General features: G+C 47.7%; 1 protein-coding gene across 2 annotated transcripts in view; it reads left to right on the forward strand.

The window, feature by feature from the left end:
• C2H12orf75 (chromosome 2 C12orf75 homolog) overlaps positions 1 to 12,433 on the forward strand; it is a 35,477-nt gene that overhangs the window by 20,454 nt on the left and 2,590 nt on the right. For both annotated transcript variants that reach the window (XM_036019518.1, XM_028531539.2), the window contains exons 3-4: positions 11,529 to 11,564; positions 12,351 to 12,430. In XM_036019518.1, the coding sequence (XP_035875411.1) occupies positions 11,529 to 11,564; positions 12,351 to 12,430 (116 nt within the window). The remainder of the gene's footprint in view (positions 1 to 11,528; positions 11,565 to 12,350; positions 12,431 to 12,433) is intronic.

Here is a 12,433-nt window from a genome sequence, read left to right on the forward strand (position 1 = left end):
CATGCCTTTCGGAAGCAGAAGGACCTGCCACCAGTTACTAACTATGTGATGCTGTGTCCTTAGGATTCTTGTCTGCACAATTGGGATAGTCATACCTGCAGGGTAACCATCATCCTCATCATCATTCTCCATCAGTAGCTCCTCCTGATTAAGGACTAGGTGCTCTATAGTGAGCCCAGCGCTTCAAGTGCATCATCTCATTTCGTTCCCATGACCGTCTGATGGGACAGTAACGCTGTTCCATTCACCAATGAGGAGTGAGGCACGGAGTGCCCGAGTAACTGCTCAGGAGTTACGGTGGTTCTTGGTATGGTAGATTCGGTGTCTTAGGATAATACTGGGCACAGGCTTTGCCGCCCCCGTAAATGCTGTAGATTTTCAGGTGGTTTAAGGGTTGTGGAAGAGATGTGGCAGAGCCTCGGTCATGGATGCCTGATGGCAGAAGACTGGTTGCCTTGAGGGCCTTACCTTCATTAGAAACCACACAGTCCTAGTGGTTGTGCATCAGTACACGGTGAAATTTTCCTCGGGTGGGAGCCCATGGAACAGGAGTGGGACTAGAGAAAGTAGGTGGGTGGGGTCATTCAGAGAGGAAGAGGGAGAGGTGGTGACCTGCTCGTGCTGCAGGAAAGCTGGACTGCAGGCACCTGCTGGAGCGGAGCTGGTGGGGGGTGCGGAGGGGCGGGAAGACACCCTCAGGGGCTGGTGAGTGGGGGCTGCAGAGGCGGATGCACTGCAGGTGAAGGCACAACAAGAAAGCAGGCATCTTGGGAAGGGAGACTTCCTTCCCCCACAGACAGTGGAATTTTCTGCTCCGAAATGTCGGAGGCGAAGTAGTTCTGGGAACTAAGCTCCACTGAGCAGCCGCAGGAGTAAGCTCTTAGAGCGCCAGTTATGGTTGTGGGGCTAGAGGAAGTCAGGGACATGTGCAGCAGGAGGTCGACTGGGTGATTTTCGTGGGATTCAGATCCTCCAAGATCATGATGCTTAGGAAGAAAGCCCAAATCTGTAGTGCATTGGGCTGTGAGAGCCACCTCTGATGCCAGAGGGGAGAGGTTTTGGGTGGGGGGGGACGGGCCCCATGGGAGAGCTCTGCAGGGAGGTTGCTCCGTCTCCTGTTGGGAGGCTCTGGGGCATGAGAAAACCAGCTGCCTCTGCTCCTGGTTTTGGAGAAGCGATACCATCAGGGACAAGCAGGTTTTCTTTAAGTAAGGTAGGGGAGAGACCATGGCTGACTGGCTTAGGGCAAATGGTTCTTTCACAGCCAGTGATGGAATGGCCTGTGTGCTTCTTAGAAGGAGAGCAGTAGACAGGTGGGGAAGTTGTAATTAGGCTCTTGACCCATCACTCCCATACAAAGAGTGAGTGTTATCACGTTCTCCAGTAGTGCGTTCTGGAAGGAAGGAAGGGACCCAGTGTTAGCTAAGGGGCTCGTCCAAGGCAGGAGATTTAAAGATAACTGTCCAAAGAAGTTTTGAAATTGCGAAGAAACGAATGAGATTGCATATAGGCCCAAATGGTCCACGAGAAAACATTGTGTCCTGAATCAAATGTACTGAAGTGTTCGGTAGACTTGATCGGAACCACCCCAAAAAAGCAGCAGCCGTCATACCAACATTACAAGGAAAATGAAATAGTGTTACTGGATTGGAGAACTGCCATGTGACTGGAGGTCAGCCTTGTGCATTAAGAACCCTTTCCCCAAAGGTTACGGCGAGCGGTAACTGAAAGTGGTCAGCCATGCACAAGGCCTCCGGGGGGTTGAGTCCCCGTTACATTTTTTTCTGTTTCCAAACCAAACAGAGTGAGCGGCTCTGCCGCTCTGGAACAAGAAAAGACTGCAGCCTGTTGTTCTGCTTCTTAAGTCATCGCTAAAAAGAATAGCTCTAGATAGAACATTTATCTTGATGAATAAGTAAAAAAATAAATCTCTCTCCCCCTTTTTTTTTCGGTGCCACATAACTATGTTAGGTCTGGAAAGGCAGGCAAGGGAGAAGCTCATGCATGCTGGGGCAGGCCGTAGCCAGGATGAGTGAGGAGATGCCAGCTGGGGGTGGGGGGAGGCTGCTGTCTCCCGTTTGTCATCTGTGTTTATTCCTGAGAGCGCATATAGTGTGTCCATGCTGTGGTTCCATTATTTTACCTTCGAAACCCGCCTTTTTAGGTCACTTTGGATTGCTATTTTTATACAACCTGAAACTAAGCAAATATAGTGATGAAAATATTTTGATGACCATGTAGTACTAAGGAAGACAATAGCAGTGGTTTATGTTTGTTATCGTAACCCCGGATAAGGTTTCTCTTAATTAAAGTGATAGTCATTGACAAGCTGGGAGTCGTCACGGTGTGAACTGATCGATGGGTTCAGGTGTTCTGGACGGATATTGGCTTTGACATAGGCCAGCACAGAACACGGTGATAAATAGGACAGGCCGAGAAAAGCCATCTTGCCCCAGAGAGCAACCACAGGCACGGAGCTGGTGTGGAGGCAGCCCACCTCCTGGAACCTCGACTCCCAAGGAGTCAGAGTTACGGTTAGAGAGTTCAGTCTCTCTGGTTCATTTGGGAAAGGTCTACAGAGCTAGTAACGAGCAGGTGGGTGTGCGGTTCCCCAGAGAATCTGGGTCTGAATATTCAACCTGAGAAGGGTTAAGAGAGTCCCACGCTGGTGTTAGCAAGTGCACGGAAAGCAGGCCAGAAGTCCTCGGTGGAAACTGGGAGGTGTAACAAAGCAGTTTGAAACCTGAAGTCATCCAGCTGTAACTTTAGTTGTGGTTGCCGATGGCTGGCTGCTTTCTTTCTCTGACACGCTTGTGTGGGAATCAAGTGTTGGGCCGACTTTGGTAAGATAGGTATCACTCAGCAGTGTCCTACTCTGCAAGGGTGTGTCATTTTAAAACTGTTATCTGAGGATTTATCTTTTTAACAATCTCCAAAGTAGGGGGGGATGTTAGTGACTGGTGGTCCACCCTCACACCTTTTTAGGGATCCTCTGAGCAAGAATGTAAGTCAGCCTGTGAGCCTGTGGTCTCACTCTTGGAGGTTTTCATTACCGATGGCTCTAACCTTGATGCATTCTTTCTCCTTGAACACCTGTTCTTTGATAAAAGAAGCTAACCCTTTGCTAACAAAAAGAGACCCAATTTTAATTAAATGCCTAGTGTATTTTTTTTAATCCTCATCTGAGGACATTTTTTCATTGCCTTCAGAGAGAGAAGAAAGAAGGGGAGAGAGAGAAGGAGAGAGAAACATTGATCAGTTGCCTCCCGTATGCGTCCTGACTGGGGATCGAACCTGCAACCTGGGTATATGCCCTGACTGGGAATCGAACCTGCGACCCTTCAGTCTCCGGGATGATGCTCCAGTTAACTAAGCCACACTGGCTAGGGCCCCCAGTGTATTTTTTAAACCTGGTCCAAAATTGTTAATACATGTTCCACATTTTTTAGGAAATGTTTCTATGGTTTAAAAAGTTTTCTCCATAAGATGGGATGTGAGCTTTATGATTAAAAAATAACTACACTATTACATTTTTTCCCAAATACTACATCACTTTCCGCAACTTTTCAAATGACATATATGGTTAGAAATATAACACTATCTTGATTTCAGAGAAAGCAGCTTATCATTAGGCTTTCGGTCATGCACCCTCTGGAAAAAACAAGTTTATCAAACAAGCTTCCCCTTCAGAGTAGCGGCTCACACATAACTGGAACATGATGTAACTACTCGCTGACATTGATGTAAGTCCTTGGGCACTGCTTCGCTCCTTTACTCTCTGGACCACAGAAGCGAGCCTTCCGTTGAAGACTGAGCCCAGACACAGCTGTGAAGTGGTCGATGTCGATACCCAAACCCCAGCCTTAGTGCTAGCCCCTCCACCGGCTTCCCCTTCTCTCTCTCGCTCTCTCGCTCTTTCTCTTGCTCTCACTCTCGCTCTCTTGCTCTGTCTCTCTTTTCATTGGCATCGAGGCACACACACACCTGATAATAGGGAACTATTCAATTGTAATAGCCAACAAATACAATTGAACTCTACTTAAATCTTATCCTTTCCAGACCCTTAAAATTATTCAAATAGTTGGTTACTTATACTTCTGAATTAAAAAAAGCCAACCTACCTGACTCTTATGCCTCTCCTCACCTCTCTTTACTCTTTAATTCGCTGGGGAGGCCGGCAGTCAAGGTGGGCGTGACTTTCTTGCCTTTGGCCGTGCTGTTAGGGCATTGACACTGCGGTAAATGGCGGGGCTTCCTCTGGAGGAGTTTGAGATTCTGTTCCGAACGGCAGGGGGATTCTGTGGCCGCTCCGTCCCTGGTTAGATTGGAGGCAGAGGTGGTAGCTCTTCCCTTCCCCATGTCCTCTCTCACTAGACGAGCCTAAGCTGGAATGGAGGCGAAACCAATGACAAGGAGCAGACTTCCTTTGCCAGCCAGGAGCTTTCTGTTTTGCTGGCAGTGCCTTTGAGAAAGGGGTCATCCCGGTGGGTGGGAGGCGTGGAACTGGGCCCCTTGCCTGGAGCGGTTGCCTTGTTGGGGGAGGCTTGTCCTTCTGGAGACCTACCCTAGTCACCCCTGATGGCCCCTAGACCCACCCACAGAGTCAGATCTCAGTGCGCCCCAGAGGCCAAGTGCACCGTGCGATGTGGGAGGAAAGAGCGTATACTACAGTGTAATTGCCGGATTTTGCCGTTTCTATTACCAGAAACCTGGGGAGCATATGAGGGAATGGATTCTGAGTGAATCAGACTGAATTTATTGTTACATCCAACAGAGATTCGAGATTGAGTGATTCAGGTGCATGGCTGGGACTCTAACGGTTCGGTGAACTTGGGGGATGAAACAGGAGCTTACACTCTCCCCAGGGGAGGGGCGTGCCAGAACCTCAGGGGACAGGGCCGTCGGCGTGACTTGCTGGAGTGTGACCTGCTCTCCTCCACAGAGGAGCCCCCTTCGCTCAGACAGGAATGCAATCGAGAAACACATCATGCAGGGATGTCCCCGATAAGCTCTACGGTGGCTGTCCTCCGTCGGACAGCTGTGACGGTGGGAGAAACTGTCCCTGAGGTGGGCTCTTAGGAGCAGAGGCCAAGGGGTGGTGGTAGAACTTAAGCACCTGGGACAAGGTTGGCACAGTGACCGTCATGGCCAGCGGGGATGAGGCGACCATCGACCTGGTCTCTCCTGGAAGGGTCTGTGCTCATAGCTCGTTGATCACAGCCTCTCCCTGGGGAGGACTGCGGTGGGCGGCCTTCTAAAGGTTAATTTCCGCCCTCTGCATATTTCTATAAGAGGAGAGGACCTTCAGTCTGGGAGTCAGGAACTTGACTTGGGGCATCACAGTGGAAAGACATAACCTCAAGCTTCCGGATCCAAGTCGGTGTCCGCGCCCCTTGACTGAAGGTGAGGCCGTGCTCCCCGCGGGAATGTCCAGTGAGGCCACAGGTGTGTCGTGCAGCTGTCCCTCCGCGTCTGCCTCAGAGGCACCTGTGTGCGGTTACTACAGCAGCTGCGCCCAGAGCCAGAGGAAGTAGCTGGACTTTTTAGAGATTTCTAGGCACTGGCGCTGAGTGATGGTAATACCTGAGGACCCCCCAAATGCCACTGTGGTCCACCAGTTTGTGAGCGGGCTTATGGCAGCCAAGTGAAAAATGGAATTTTGGCTCATGTTCAACATTACAGTGGGTCCAGTGGGTAGTCCACAGGCCCAGGCTCTGGGTATTTTCTCAGCTTTTGACTTTGTAATTGGAGTAGACATATTTGCACCTGGCTGAATCCCCGAGTTGGCCCTCTGACCTCTGAAGCAAGGCTACCTCGGTAGGAAGGGCCAAGTGGAAGCCAGTGGACTTTCCCCTCCCTACCCGGATGGTGAACAGAAGGAATGCTGCATCCCCGGGGGAATTTCACAGCAAAGTGTCCTCACAAAAGACTTGGGAAACTGAAGGCATGGAGGTACCACTCACATCCCCATTGAACTTGCCTGTTTGGCCAGTGCAGAAGGCAGATTTATTTTAGAGAGGGACTTTGGATTATTGTAAACCTCGTGAAGGGGTGATTCCAGTTTCAGCTGCTGGTCAAGGTGTGGTATCTTTATTGAAAATAATCCACGTAGCCCTGGCTCCTGGCATGCAGCCTTTGGTCTGGCAAATGCTTTGTCCCTGAACCGGTTTGCAAGGATTACCAGAAGCATTGGCTGCTCCTGCCGTGGCCAATGGTCTACCATCACGGTGTTCCCTCCGTGCTTTATAGATCTCCCCGCTTTCTCGCACCCTCTCTTCTGCACCATGTCCATCTTACTGACATCCCACAGCACATCATACTCCAGTATACTGATCACATTGTAGGAATTGGATCCAATGAACAGAAAGTAACAAATACTTTAGATGCTTTAGTAAGATGGTTCAGTGTGGGAGATAACCCCCATTCTCTTTGCCAAGTAAGGTATCAGCTGGTGTCCTCTCAGTGCAAAGGAAATCACAGTAACTGTTTTAGCGGAGAGAATTTACTGTTAGGGATTGGTTAGGCAGGTGTTGGAGGACTGAGGAGGTAAGGAAGGAAGACTGAGAGGAACAGAACTAGTAATGGCAGGAGGTGGCTGCCTGGGCTAGGGCTGGAGCAGCAGAGGAAGGAGGCAGGGTTATCCGAATCTGGGAGCTGGAGGGAGAGGCACTATGGGGGGCTGGGACCCTGACTTCTGAGGGGACAGTGCTGCCTGGCTGCTGCCAGCATCTGAGGGCCTTAGAAGACAGGGCACTGCCAGCCTGGAGCTGTTGTATCTGACTTTTGAAGTCTATCAGGGATCACAGCTGCAGGCCGCTTGTAGGTACTGGCCCCCCCACCCCCAACCTTGAGATGTAGGGACTGGAAAACAAAGGTATTGGGTCCTGTTCTGGACCCTGGAGCCAGCTGCTGGGGCGATGCTGGCAGAAATAGCACCCGATGCCACAGAGAGTAGCCCTTTTCTTCCCCTGGCATTTTACCTGTCTCCAGCATGTCCTTGGTAGGACCTAGCAGGGAGCCAGATGGCCAAGGAGAATGTGGTTTTCAGAGTCCAGCCCCAGCGTCACAGAGCAGGGGGCGAGGATTTGGGGCCGAGAGACAGTAGCTTGCTGTCCAGCACAGGTCCCCCGGCAAGGGCAGATTTTGTCTTGATGTGTTCCCTAGTTGCTTCCAGATCACCCTTGACCCTTTGGTAATTTGTGCTAGTTTCCTCATTGACCCTGGCCTTTCGCTCCCTGATGGGGACATGGGAGCCAGGGCAGGGGAGCAGGGAGGGACACTGGTCAAAGTTACCTTCCACTTTTTTGCTTCTCAGATAAGGTCAAGTTGAAGGAGTTCATGATCATCAAGCCCTTATGTTATGAAATGTTCAAGGGACTTATCTAAGAAAAAGAAGATAAAAAACATGTACAGTAAAATGACAGAAAACTCACAATTATTAACAACCACACCTAAAACAAAAACAAAAACAAACTAAGCAAACAACTAGAACAGGAACAGAACCACAGAAATGGAGATCACATGGAGGGTTCTCAGCAGGGGAGTAGGAGGGGGAGTGAGGGGGGAAAGGTACAGAGAATAAATAGCATAAATGGTAGGTAGAAAATAGACAGGGGGAGGGTGAGAATAGTATGGGAAATGTAGAAGCTAAAGAACTTATGACACATGGACATGAACTAAAGGGGAGGAATGTGGGTAGGAGAGGGTGTGCAGGGTGGAGGGGAATGAAGGGGGGAAATGGGACAACTGTAATAGCATAATCAATAAAATACATTTGAAAAAAATTACCCTCCACTTTTTGTGTTTGGGTGGTTTGGTTTATGGTACCTGGTCCCTTACCTCCTACAACCCTGTGTTTTGGGCCCTCCTGGTGGAAGCCTTATTCTCAAGGTGTCTTCCCCACTTGCAGTGGATTGAGGGGTGGGTGCTTGGGTGGTTCTCGGGCATCTTCTCTCACAGTTCCTGTTTTTCAGTGGCCCTGCTCGTAGGTGTCTGGGCCTCGACTCCTGAACTTTGTTTTAGAACTATTATTTAGAGGTGCATTACCTCTGGGAGATTCATCCTGGCTGGTGTACATCCACTTGCTCCTTTTCTGAGGGGGCAAGATTGTATGTTGGCTGAGTCGGTAGAGATACTTGGAACACGTAACCCCCAGATAGCGTTACCAAGGGCGGCAGGGCAGCTGGGCCTCCTTTCCAGTCCATCTGCTGTGAGATGGACTCATGTGTACTCTCACTTTTCTGGCATGGGATGATTCGGTCTCCAGCCTCTCCTCTCTAAGGGAAGTTTCAAGGGTGAGGCCATCTCTCTCTGCCTTTGCTGATCTGCAGAAAATAGAGGAATGGTGCCTGTTTCTGAGGACCTTCCAGACTCTGTCCACGGCGCTGCTCTCCCAAAGCCCAGGGAGGTGTGGCTCTGTGTTGCATTCTCCCGCCCTACTCCTGTGCTGGTTTGGGGGACAAATTTATAATCCCTCAGCCCTCGCAGCTGCAGGCCACCCAATAGCCACTCTTCTCCTGCTTAAGCTGTAGCTACCAGAAAAGAAAAATAAAGTCTTCCGTGAAACACAGAGTGGCTCATCCAAGATCTCCGTGGGGTCGGCGGGAGGGCTGGGGCGGAGAGGGCTCTGGCCTGAACATGGTTCTCACTGGGGCATTCTGGATCTCGGAGGCTGAGGAAGGGGCACAGACCAACTTCATTAGTTCCGAAACCAAGTGGAAATCTGCATGTGCCCACGGTGAGGCCGCACAGGCCTCCTGAAACGTAAGCTTTATTTGCCTCCGATTCTAATCACATTAGCTCCCTTGGTCGTCCGGTGTGCATCAGAAGCTCCCTCGGGCAGTGTGTGTCTGACGCAACATCAGCGAACGAGCTCTTAAGGCCAGCTGATAACAAAATCTGTCCGAATATGTTTTGTGAGTGGAAACAAGTGCGGTGATATCTGGAAATGGTGTCCAGATGAGCAGCCCCAGGGTTCGGACACCCAGGGCATCATCCGAACTTGAGACTCTGCCAAGGATAGAATCCCAAGGGCAAGTTTCATGCTAAGGGGCTCAGTGGTTAGACGAACTTAACAAACCCCACTTTTGTACTGCCCTGAGGTCATGTCCACTTCTCTTATCAATAAGAAATAACTTTTCAGGGGAAGGGATTACAAAATGATAAAAATTGGTAATTACAAAATGGTCACGGGGGTGTAAGGTACAGCACAGGGAATATAGTCAATAGTACTGTAATCACTGAGTACGGGGCCAGGTGGTATTAGATTTATCGGGGTGATCAGTTCGTAAGTTATATAAGTGTCTAATCGTGGGGTTGTACACTTGAAACTAACATAATATTGTATGTCAACTGTGATTGAAAAATAAAAATATGTTTTAAAGATAAAAGGCAAAAACGAGAGAAATTATACTCTAGTGAAAAGGAAGGCTCTGTACTCCTGAAAAATAAAATACTTTAAAATCTAAAAAAAAAAAAAAGACCGTTTAGGGAAGTTAGTCCCCCACACCAGAAGGTGGATGGGTTTTTTAGCTCTCACCGGCAGTGAACAGTAACCAGGAGGCAATTCCACTAGTTTCTCTGGGCCTTTGGCTTAACAACTCCAGGTCTCCCTTTCACCAGGAAGCTTTGTGGCTGCTTGATGAACCATTTCTGCCTCCTGATGCCATAGACTCCGCAGTTGAGGCAGGACCACGCCATCCCAGCTGGGAGGGTGCAGTCCCCCTGCACACGCGCAGGGCAGCATTCGCTCCTCAGGCAGCTAAACTCAGTATCTTGGACTGATAAGTCTTTATAAGTGGTATTTTTTAACATTTTTGTATTATATCTGAAGGTTAGTTTAGTATCCAGTGAATATGGCAGCTACATTTTCATTTCCTGCCAGTTAGATGAGTAATGTTATTAATTTTATAAAGGAGAATACAGATTGGGTTTTAGCATATTGACTATTTAATAAGGTATAATAGATTAATATAATTTATAATGTTTTATATTTGGGGAAGTTAAAATATACTTCAAAACCTTCACTATATCCTTAATCACATTTAGAAAGGGAAAGAATGGAAATAAATAGATATGTAATTGGACATGAAAAGTGTGTGGCAGGAAATACGAGGCTTTGTATGTGTTCAAATCCACCAGTTACGTGTAGCTTCAAAAACCAATTTCGTGATAACGTTAGTTACTGAGGGCCAAAGGAAGCCGTTCTGATAATTTTGAATGAATTGATTTCGTCTTCCTATTATCTGTACTAACAGGTTATAAGTCCATTCTAATTACAAGTAGTAAACAACACTTTGTTAGACCGCTTCAATGAGCATAACACCATTCCTAGTACAGCATGATCTTGACACCTTTGAATTAAAAAACGACCCACCGTTAACAAGAGTGAAACAAGGCTGATAATTGTCTGGCCACTGCAGGTTATGCACTCACCTTGGATCGATTAGGTCTCCAGGGGAGTTTGCGCTCTGCTGGACCCCTAGGTGTGGGCAAGGCCAGTGTTCAAGTGGTAATTGTCACATTGGTGCTCCCCTCCTTTACAGACTTGGGCCTTACGGGCTGTTGCAGTGAAGCAAAATCTCATGTACGTGCACATTTGAAAAATGAACGACTTCGAAATGGGGAAACCACAATTAGTCCCTAGAATCAGAAGATTCAGTGAAGCTGTTTAGATGTTTTCAGTTTGCTTTTCTTCTTGACAGAAATGCCTAAGAATTACATGTTGAGCTCAGCCAGAAACACTTAGATCTTGTTGAGCTGTTATAGTCTTTCAAAAAGCAACTTATGTATGCCAACTAGTTCCTTAAGGAACGCTTTGTGCCCCTCTCAGAAACTTGCCCAGGAATTCTAGTAGGATATGGGTTCCTCCTGTGCAAGGAAAGGGGCTGTGCGTTTTACCGTGCCGAGTCCCTGTGCAACTTCCCTTTACACATTCTCCCTTCTCTTTGCAGTAGATCATGTATAAAATGGATGGAGTTTTCTTTTCTTTTAAGATTTAAAAAAACCTAATCGACATGAATTTTTTTTTTGGCACTAAAAAACTCATTCATACCTGGAGTTGTGCCACTGACTGGCATGAGGATCACAAAGTTGTTGTGTGCTAGGACTGCAAGGGACCTTTGGAGTCATCTGGTCGACCCCCTTATTTTACAAATGACATACAGGTAGGCCGCTGGCCCACTGCCTGTTTGTCACAGGGAGCAGGTGGCCCAGCCGAGAGAAGAACCCGGGCTTCCTGACGTCTAATTTCTGTGTTCTTTGCAATTTTGGCTGCCCTCCATTTTTCAATTTGTTTGCATTTGGGCTCTTTGGCATTTGCTGGGTTTGAGTATTATGATGAGTAGAAAATTAAGTGTTTTTAGTGTATGCATGATTGAGGTGGAGACAGAATACGGTGTTACAGGAATACTTGACAGAAGAACTTGGAGTAAAAAGACTCTAACTCGGAGTCCCTTTTCTCATCACCTCCGACGAAGTCTCTGACTGTGTACCCAAATGGCTCACAACAAGTGTTTTTGACCTTTCAGAACAGAAGAATCGATAGCAGAAGATGACAAGAGGAGGTAAGTTCGATATTGAAGCTGGCTTTAATTTGGATAAGTGTGGCCACATCTCATGGACTTAATTTAACGTGGATTAATTTAACTCACACATTTAATTTAACACTGTAGCATGCTGCCAATATCATAGAGATTCCACCAGGAAAAATTTTGACACAGAGCATGTGACCTGAAAAAGAACTTGCCTAGGGTTCGGTATCTTTGCTTCTTTCAGGCAAGTTTCGTTTTCCTCCCGTGCATGTGGCTGGTGGCGGTTTTCATCCTGTGGCTTTGGGTGTGCTGTCCTCCCTAACTGGGCGGCTTCCCCTCAGCCTCCCGTCCTCCCATCCCTCCTCTGCCTCCCTGCTCCCCGCTCTCGTTACTCCTCAGTGGTCCGTCTCCGAATCTTGTATTTAGACCCACCTGTAGATGACGTGTTTTTAGTGTGTCCATAGCATTGACTGTATCACTTTGGCCGCTCTGAATTCTTGATAACTGTCACATGTCATTACGCCGTATTTACTACTACACTAAATTATAACATTCTAACTTTTTTTCTTATTTTAAGTAAAATATCTAAAATTTCTACCAACTCAATACAGCTTTCTTTTATGTATATATAGCTTCTTTTTAACAGAAACAAAAGTGGCATTTCCAAGGGCAATAATATTTTAAATTCCACTTTTGAAAAATCACGAGTTATTTTAATAACTTGCCTGAAGTACTGCGTACTCCTATTGCTCTCTTCACACGTGTAGCACCATTATGCTGGTCTGACTTTTTTCCCCGTCTCTGCTTCTTTTCATGAAGAAACTACGGAGGAGTGTATGTCGGTCTCCCATCTGAAGCTGTCAATATGGTATCGAGTCAAACAAAGACAGTCCGAAAAAGTA

Source organism: Phyllostomus discolor, chromosome 2, assembly GCF_004126475.2.
Source record: "Phyllostomus discolor isolate MPI-MPIP mPhyDis1 chromosome 2, mPhyDis1.pri.v3, whole genome shotgun sequence".
Classification (NCBI taxonomy): domain Eukaryota; kingdom Metazoa; phylum Chordata; class Mammalia; order Chiroptera; family Phyllostomidae; genus Phyllostomus; species Phyllostomus discolor.